Consider the following 9,805-nt stretch of genomic DNA (forward strand, 5'->3'; position numbering starts at 1 on the left):
AACCAATAAAACACAGTAGCCATGTCAACATAACCATCGTGCTGCAAGTGCAACCTATTCCGTCAGCAACCTATCATGTGGCTTAAAACCTGGCCGGCCTCAGCCTGATGCCTTACCTTCAGACAACAGCCAATTGGTGACTTGAGTTTGTGCATCAGTGGAGAATCCCAATCTTGTCATTAAAAAAATGAATGTATTCAAATACATTGTCATTAAATCAACATAACCCAGTACTAAAAATTCCATTTTATATCGTCCTCGCGCTTGTTCTCATTAGAGCTGGAGACTATCCCAGCTGACGTGAGAGGCAGGGTTAACCCTGGACTGGTTGCCAGTCAGTCGCAAACAACCACTTACATTTCAGACTGGTGGCAATTGTAGAGTCTTCACTTGACCTAAAATACCCGGAGAAAACCCACGCATGCATTTGAAGAACATACAAACTCCACACAGTTCACACCACAGTTCAGAGCGTACACCACCTGTTGCCCAGAGTTAGCTGGAATAGGTTGCAGCTCACCCACAACTTTAATGAGGTTAAGGGGTGTAGACAAAAGATGGAGGGAAATGCATTTCAATCATGTGGAAAATGCTGGTGGAAGGTCATTGATCGTGTAGTCTTCCACACAATTGGATTCTTTTATTCATTCAGTGTGAATGATTCCTGAACATCTGTTCAAATGAGAAAGAAAACAGTTGACTGTGTGTCCTGAACAGCATGCGTGACAAAAAAAAGGATGATTTCTGGGAATGTTTTAAGATGTGTAGTGGGGCAAATTGATTCCAGTAGTCACCACTCAAACAAAAGTCAGTTTTATTATGTGTTGTACTGTACGATCATGTGCACTTGCCCTTCTTTGGTGCTGCAGAGCATTGAGAGAAATGTGACCAGACACTTGATTTTTATTATCTGACATTCCGGCGCTGCTCCAGCAATTAAACGTCTGCACTTTCTTTGATCAGTTCTTTGTGTTAAAAGTAGCGCACCGTTTCGGAGCAGTAAAGTTGACTTGCGAACCGGTGTAAATATTGCATTTAAAAAAAAGAGAGAAAAAAAAGACTAGAAAGTGAACTTACGGTAGGGCGCCATTTTACGCCAGCGAGCAATCGCGCGAACATTAGCTGCCAAAGTCCGCGAATGCAACAATATGAAATAAAGTTCAATTTTGGTTTAAACACACTTACCTTTGAATATGTGATGTTCATCCATGGAATTAGATGCGTGAGCATAGGAAAGGTAGAAATATCCTTAATAACGAGTAGTTCTTCAAATGTAGTACAATTACAATGTCATTTGTGACTATTACAGCAGACATCAAAATCAAGGCATACTTACAAGAAAAAAACACTGTGCAATAAAGCCATGCACCCGATTCGACGGCAGGAACACCTCGGCGCCCATCTGCTCGAAGGTCCGGGATTTAACTGCTGTTGGCCACTAGACCTCGCCGGTTAAACCCAAGCACACAATAACACTTTGCTGTTGCTGAAGTTTCTCTTTTTCCCGACAGAAAGGACAATATTAGTAAAGTGGAAGACTGGTTGGAAAAACACAAACAGGAAAATTATGACAGAAGGATAAAAACACAAACACACATAGTGCATTGTTCAAGTACTATATTGATTTAGAATGTGTTCGGATATTAACTTGGGATAAGAGAAAAACAATCCTTTAAAAGTACAGACACAACAGAGATTCAGGCCATTTTAATTCACAATATAGTAGCATCTCAGTTCCAATCAGAGTCAAGCCATTTCAACAACCCTCAACATAAAGGCCTAACCAGCTGTGTTTAGCAGGAACAAATATTTTGTCTTCTTTTCACTGTATTCCCTCAAATACTGTCAGAATGATTCATTTAACAAGAATTAACATGCTTTCATTTATTTATTTTAGATGAGCTCTGCATTTGTATTGTGTATGTGTGTGTGTGTGTGTGCGTGTGCAGAGAGGAGGGTTACTTCATACACATGAAAACACAAAGACACATTACACACACACACACACACACACAAGATAGCACTATGGAGTTTGAATAAAAAATGTCAGCTAGGACAGGCTCCAGCACACCCGCAACCCTCATGAGGATAAAGCAGTTCATGATCACGGATGGATGGATACCATAGCATTATATTGTAACAATTTACCATTACCATGAAATAAATTACCCAGTAACTATTTGTCTAGATGACAGCCTCACATTTCTGGGGTCCAGGGGTTTGAGTCTTTGCCTTCCGGTGTCAGGTTTTCTTCTTCTCCGTGCGCTGTTGCTCCCTCACAGATTCCAAAACATGTGATACAGCTGTAATAAGAGCAAAATAAAAATAATACACTGACTGGAGCCATTTTATGTGACGATCCCAATTTTATTCACCTTTGCTCATATGATTGGTACGTAAGAAAGGTTACTGAAAGCCAAAATAGGACCTCATTACAGGAACTGTCATGTGCAGTAATTCAATAACAAACTTGTGCATTTTAAATTATGTCGCAGAGAGGAAGTGTGCTTGAGCTGGATGATTTTCGCACACACCTCTTTTTAACAATACAATTGAGAAAACAGATACACTGGTAGAAATCAACAGTCGCAGTGCATACAATTTTTGAAATTGTTTTATGTGACTATTCAAACAAAAATATGGTCACTTTCATCCTGACTTAATGTGCCATTTTTAAACATCTATTTAAATCGTTTCTGAGCTTGCTGTGACTTTAATTTGAAAGTCATATTAGGTATGCTTGCCCCAAAGTGACGACATTTCCGAAGGCAAGCTGAACACCAGTGTTCTCGGCACTGTCAACTTCATTCTCTGAAGTACACTGCCTGCATTGTGCTTTAGGGCAGATCGCCAATTGTTGCAGCAGAAAGCAGCGGTGCAGTCATAAAGCTAGGAACTTAAATCTTCATTTAAGTTCATTTCAAGTACTTTTTGGCTTCCTCAGTTGTTGTTTTGACGAGTCGTCTTGCTCCCATAGTTTGAAGATCTGTTAATCTCAGTCTGGCCAATCATCCAACGAACTCCCACTGAAACTGTGAGATAAACATTTGTTGAACATTTAATATTTTACTACTGAAATGTAAAACAAACACATACTTGTCAATATTGCCAGAGAAAAAAAAAACACTTGCATTTTTATCACTGACATTGTCTGCGACAAAGAATTGACAATCTACAGTATATTTACTCAAGACAACAAAAATAACACAACACAACACATAGGACACAGACAGTCGTGCAATCTTCACCACTTTTCTGCATACACTTTGTCTGAAGCAGTTCTAGATGAAAGAGGAGAGGATCAAAGTGTCCTTTCACCAGTGGATCAGAGACGTCTGCTACAAGCTAAGTTTTGAAAGCAAACACGAAGCTGTAGGGTCCATTGACGAAAAGAGATGAGTTCACTTCTCCTGTCCCACGTAATCCGCTTCAAACTCCAAGCCGCGACTCCCAGTTCCAAATCCGCACCGGCGCTATATATATGTATGTATGTATGTATGTATATATATATATGTATATGTATATGTATATGTATGTATGTGTATATATATATAGGCTCCAGCAAACCCCACCCCACCCCAGTGAGGATAAAGCGGTTCGGAAAATGAATGACTGAATATATACAGAGAGAGAGAATTAACTCGTCAATATCATATTGTAGGGTGGAGTTTTTGGAGTTGTGCGGAGGTGATTTATTGAGTATTAAGACGTGTCAGTAGTATTTATGGTGCTGCATCTGAATAGGTTTACTTCACTTTCAATATTTTAGTTGAAGTACTTACTTTAGCAAGTAAGCACATAAAACGTGTCCCTGCCTCAACCACATCACTTCTTGGCAAGACCATAAAAAGAAATGCAACTTACATTACAAGGTGACAAATCTGTTGCTTTGTGAAACAAACAAGAGCGGGTTAAATACAGGGAGGGTTAGTCCAACCCTTAAAACTTAAAAGTGAAACAGACCTGCAGTGCAGAGCACCACTGTGGACAAGATGGTCGTCACCGATCCCGAAATGATGAGCTGTGCGAAGAGCAGGCCCAGTGGGTATAGGAGCAGGCAGGACCAGACCAACCAGTTGATCAATGACCAGGGGCGGCGTGGAAGGCTGACTATGGGGCCGGGGTACCGCCCCGTCTGCATGTAGCCTTTTTGAAAGATATCCTTTACATTCATACATACAAATAATAGTCACTAAAAAGAAGATTAGGGACATTCAACTCAACCAAGATTCTCAAACATCATAAAAACATCCTATTTTTGACACCTGCCTTGAGAACTGCAAAATATACAAAAATATACTGTATATTAAAAAAAAAAGTTGTCTGATGAAGGAGGTTCAGCCTCGGCGGAGATCTGTGCTTTTTTTTTTGGTTTGTCATGTCAAAAAAAGAATCTCCATTCATTTAGTTGAGATACAGTGAAACTCCTCTACAACGAAATCATGTTTGCAGCAAGAATTTTTTTACAACGGGACTTTTCACTGGAGCAAATTTTATCTCAGACATAAACACGAACACACACAAAAAACGGAGATGAGTACTTTTTATTTGTATTCCAATAGTGCATAAGTATGAGCATACACTCATTTGACACGTCATATAGCCAGCGTCGAAAAAAAAAAAGGGAAAGAAATTGCAAAATTTATGATCAGCATTTACTTTCACTTACATCAATTTATTGCATCACGTCTTTTATTTTGCTTCCTCCATCTGTCATTTTTATTACTTTTATCCTGTCTTCAAGCGTTAAAGCTTTTCTTTTCTTAACTCCTTGGTATGCAAAGGTCCGTTTTGTAGCCATTTTAGCAATGCAATGTTCGTGCTGCGTCTGAACCGAACAATAACAAATACTTCCTGTACTCCTGCGCATGTGTAAACCAGTGTGGTGTTTGCTGTTGCTGTTTCCAAACGAAGCAGTAGAGGTCACTGTGGCATGCTGAGGTTGGATTAGACTTTTGCGGAAGGCTTGTTTTCGTTATAGTGAATCTCGTTGCGAGGCAATAGCAAAGAAAAAGGTTTTGCATAACGGAACAGGGGGGGTTTTCGTTGTAGGGGGAGCAGAAAAGTGGGAATGGCTTTCATGCATGAAAAAATTTTCACACGAAGGGGGTATTTTCGCCCATGTCGGTTTCGTTGTAGGGGAGTTTCACTGTATGTTTACATTTATGAAACGAAATAATCAAAGAGGGGGAAACAAAGCATTACTTCTAACTCGAAGACAGGAACCTCACCTTTTCCTGGTAGAGTTTGTGGAGCCAGTCATCACACTCAGATTCATCTTCTGGGATCACATCCAGCGGGATTCGCCTGCAAGTAACCAAGGAAACAGCAGCTCTCAGATACAGACAGGATGACCACGTCCATGAGAAAGCACCATGCGGTAGCAGAAAGCAGTCAGTGTACCTCACGTATAAATCTGCGTGGTATTTCTTTCCGCTAAGGATTCCCAGCAGAGTTGGCATTTCGTTGTTTCTGAAGTTGAGTGTGGAGTCATACACAGCTGCGACTGTGCAGAAAAAGAGACAAAAGGGGTTGAAGTGTGCACTCATTTGGAAATGACTGTACGCGGACATACAGGAAGTGATGTGAAGAGATCGTGACAGATTCTCACCGGTTCCTCTAAGGTTTTGAACAGTGACCCAGAAGCCTTTGGTTCTGGGAAGAAGATGATACTTGAGTTTGGGCAAACCTTTGGTCTCGGCTACCTGCATGCTGATCCGGTGCTTCTCTGTTGTGAAGCGAGTTCCTTCACAGTAAATGAAAAACTTGCACCGCAAAATTATTTATCAATGGTTTTATTCCAAGAAGTTAATCACTGATAAAGATCGGGTACAACTTTCCCACATACCCAATAGTTTTCAGGGAAGTCTCTCAGGTTCTGAAGACTTCGAGTTACCATCTTTCTGTCCTCTTCCCACTTCCTCTTGCAGAAAACAACTTCCTGGAAGTACCACATCCAACCAATGATGGGGACGTAGGCCAACTCTTTTTTGGCAAGACCTTTGGAATTCTGAAAAACATTCAGACCACTTTGTGAAACCCCTGAGGGACACCGGAGGACTTGAACGGAAGGTGTGTCAGCTTGAGAACAAGAAAGAAAAATATCTTTGAATAATTTTACATACTGTAGATATGTAAATTTGGTAGTCTAACTTCAGCTACATTCTTTATGCAAAAATGAGTCTTGTGAGAGCATAAAACTCCACACAACAGGATCCAAAAAGGGGATGCAAATGAGTTATTTAAAGATGATGTTGACACAGTAACATGAAGAGCAGCACTGGATTTTTGACCTTAGTCTTTAAGCAATTTAAGTGTACGTACAGTACATAATACAGTGTTTTCAACATTTATTTTGCCTGCAATTTGGAGAAAAGAAAATTGGGGCATAGTTCCTGATATCCTGAAACGACATACATTTAGAGCAATGTTTCTTCAACCTTATCCGCCCAGCACCTAAACTCACTGAAATATTTTAATTATTGCATTAACATAAATACATCCTGGCCATAAAATGATGATAATGGATAAGGGGACAAGCACACACTAAACACGAATCGAAAAGATATTTGCCAAGAAAGTGAGAGCCGAATGATCAATAAATTAATTTATAGCATTTTACTCAAACCCAGGGGTAACCAACATAGTCCCCAAGGGACCACATCAATAGCCTGCAGATTTGTTCTAAACATATTCCACCAGTGATGGGATATTTTGGTTTCCTAAGAATGTTGTTGAAGTGACTGTGTGAAAATCTAAACACTCACTGGATTTTATAGAAATCAAGGGTTGCATAATATTTATTTGTTTCCTAACTTAAGTTGCAGCTGGTAAATACTGAGAAATTATTATGTCTTTGTCGTCCAAAAGATGACTATCATTACTGATAATATCATGATTAAAGGTTATTTGAGCAAGTTGGTAATTTCAGAAGTATGGTTGCACTTCACAATCAGTAAGAAGCTGTCATTTTCAAAAAGGATGACGGCCGCTGCTTGAATCAAAAATTAGAAGTGTGACTCAATTTAGGTCGCACCTGAGGTCTCGGAACCGACCTTAGAGTGTGTTTACAGTATTAGGGTATGGTGTGGGGAAGCCCCCTGGATTACTGAAGACAAAATATCAGCAGATTTACCCCAAGAACTCCAAATCTCTCACAGAAGACCCAACCACACAGGAAGTCTATCTCAAAATTGTGGTTGAGAACCACAATTGCGTTTTCCTTTCCGTACAAAGGGTAAGACTTTGGGTCTGTATAGAGGCTGCATTCCGTTCCAGACCACCACTCCAATGCTGCTACCAGCTCTAAGAGAGTATTGACAGTACATTTGAAAGACTGCATGATGAGGCCAAGATGCTTTTTAACTCTTCACCAGTCAGTACTTACGGCTGTAGACGGTGTAGGCAAATCTGCAGTTGACCTTTCGGGCCAGTTGCTTGTTGAGTAGCCACAAAGGTAGAGTGCATAGCTGCAGCAGATTGATGATGAGGCCGCTGACCAGGAACACGTAGCAGATGAACAGGTGGCTCAAGAAGTGGCTTTTCAGTAGCTGGACCAGACTCATTGCTCTGGAATATTTGAACTGTATCATCAGTAGTTGTGTGAAGTACAGCTAACAGATTGTGTTGCCATGAGCTGGGACTACATCCAGCACCCAACCAGAACTTGCACAACGCATTTCTGTCATTGAAATGTGTCAGCTCAATTGATTCTTTCGTTTGGAGGCAGCATAAGACAGCTGTTAGATTTATTTCGGACAGTAGTCAAGACCCTCATGTTAGATTGCATAAATGTCCGAGTGCAATAACTTTATATTCAGGCTTACAAAGCTGTGAGAGATGAGATCAACATTCACGCAATTGAGCAACACGACACCACCCATTCAAGTTGAAAAAAAACAAAAACATATCACGGTAGTATTTATAGAAAAAAAGTTCTTACTTACCCACGTCAGCCAGAAAAGTAAACTTGTACTTTGCTCCGTGACCCAGGAAGGCTGACTCCCAACTTCTCCAAGCTAAAATAAGGGTGGGGGGGGGGCAACTATGTATTGTAATATCTGTTTCTTGTATTTGTGTGACATCACAGGGAGGGGAGGAGCCAGGTTTGGGGAATATTGGCTCCGGTAGTTAGTCTGAGTGAGGAGCGCATGGGCGTGAGTTGTGGCTAACAGCAACTCCTTGGAATGCATGTGTTTATTACTTATTTTGTTTATTAAAAATGATGAATAGTATCAGCGACTGCGAGCCTTCTCTCCGCAACATTGGTGTCAGAAGTTTTGGATTCACCCGTCGCACCCCCGTTTTTGCGTAAGGATGTTCGGCGACTCCGGTACTCGGCGGAAGGTGAAAGAAGAGGCCGTTCCGTGCGGCGATCCCGTTACCCGGTGGACGGTAAAGGATGAAGCCGTACCGTGCGTGATTGATATGCCTGAGTCGAGTTGCAACGGGCGCGGTCGTCATGAAGCTGATGATTCGCGCCAAAATGAGCGCAGGCCCGCCAAAACGGGGTTACGCCATGACGTAGCGGCAGGTGCCGCCGCCATCGCAACGGACGTAAACATGCATGGCGGCGCCCTTGGGCTCGCGTGGCCTTCCATGAAAGCTCTTAAATTCTCCGGGAAAGGGAGTTGGGAGGCTTATAGAGCACAGTTCGAGTTGGTGGCCGACACAGCGGATTGGTCGGACAAGGTGAAAGCGGTGCAGTTAGCGCTTTCGCTGACGGAGGAGGCTACATCCTGTCTGCTGCTGCTGAGCCCCGGAGAGAGACTCGATTACAGCGCCCTGGTGGGTGCTTTGCAGAGGCGCTTTGGGGAGTTTAATTTGAGAGACTCTTTGCGCTGTGAGTTCAAGCAGCGTGATCGACATCCCGGTGAGCCGCTCCGTTGTCTTGCTCATGAGATCGAGAGCCGGGGTCGGCGCGCATATGCTGAAATGCCAAATGAGATCCAAAATGAACTTATACGAGATCAGTTCATCCAAGCTCTCAAACCGGATGAGCTGCGCCTGCACGTCCAGCTTGCCCACCCGGCAGCCCTGGGAGAGGCACTCTCTTTCGCTACAGAGTGGGAGATTGCAACCAAGGGGGCGCTACAGACATCAGCCTGCACCGTTTTGGCCACCTCGTTGTCGGAAGGGGAGGAGCCCAGGCCAGCGGGGTTGGAGGAGCTGGTGTGCGCAATAGAGACCCGCCCAGCACAGCAGGAGGAAGGAAGCGGGCGTCATGCACGCTCCGCTGTCTGCTGGGGTTGTGGACAGCCAGGTCATCTGCTGCGGCGCTGCCCAAAGATGTTGAACCAGCAGGGAAATGGAAAAGGGTCCGTGTAGCCCCGACAACGCGGACCCATACAGTTGTTAACCGGGAACTGCAACCCGCATTCGGAGAGAAAGCTATAACGGTGGGCTGGACGGACGTGGGGGACCCCAGTCATGTTCGTGTGCAGATTGGGGACGTTTCCTGTACAGCCCTGGTTGACACTGGGTCTTCAGCCACAATTGTGAAGCCTGACGTTGTTCCAGTGGGGACCGTCTTAACATCAACCTTTACAAAACTGAGGACCGTGACCGGTGAAACAGCCAAGATGAGAGGCAGAGGGACATTTTTGTTCGTCCTGGGGGGTCTGTCGAAAACCCACTCAGCTTGGGTAGCTGACGTGAGTGATCCCTGTATTCTTGGACGGGACTTTTTAAAAGCTGCGAAATGTGTGGTGGACTTAGGAGCTGGGGTGCTCACCCTGCCCAGTGGTCAGCATGTAGGGCTGATCCTGGCGTCTCGGCAGGGTACTCCGGGGGTGGCCGTCAACAA

The 9,805-nt window shown here is 43.2% G+C and overlaps 1 protein-coding gene across 3 annotated transcripts; it reads right to left on the bottom strand.

The window, feature by feature from the left end:
• Positions 1-1,603: 1,603 nt before the first annotated feature.
• Positions 1,604-8,055, bottom strand: LOC147199249 (1-acyl-sn-glycerol-3-phosphate acyltransferase delta-like). Of its 3 annotated transcripts, none has more exons than XM_086122123.1 (9): positions 7,388-7,745; positions 7,136-7,305; positions 5,849-6,010; positions 5,612-5,765; positions 5,404-5,506; positions 5,232-5,307; positions 3,964-4,162; positions 2,929-3,032; positions 1,604-2,303 (listed from the first exon to the last, which is right to left on the bottom strand). In XM_086122123.1, exons 1-8 carry the CDS (start codon positions 7,590-7,592, stop codon positions 2,941-2,943), a joined length of 1,161 nt encoding a protein of 386 aa, XP_085978249.1. In that variant the 5' UTR covers positions 7,593-7,745; the 3' UTR covers positions 1,604-2,303; positions 2,929-2,940. The 3 variants fall into 3 exon arrangements, with proteins under 3 accessions (XP_085978249.1, XP_085978250.1, XP_085978247.1); XM_086122124.1 differs by lacking the exon at positions 1,604-2,303 and adding an exon at positions 7,947-8,055 and having other exon boundaries at positions 2,337-3,032; positions 7,388-7,569; XM_086122121.1 differs by lacking the exon at positions 1,604-2,303 and having other exon boundaries at positions 2,337-3,032; positions 7,388-7,744.
• Positions 8,056-9,805: the final 1,750 nt, after the last annotated feature.

The sequence above is a fragment of the Hippocampus guttulatus genome, chromosome 10 (assembly GCF_054856545.1).
Source record: "Hippocampus guttulatus isolate MCC_2025c chromosome 10, RoL_Hgut_1.0, whole genome shotgun sequence".
Taxonomy (NCBI): Eukaryota; Metazoa; Chordata; class Actinopteri; order Syngnathiformes; family Syngnathidae; genus Hippocampus; species Hippocampus guttulatus.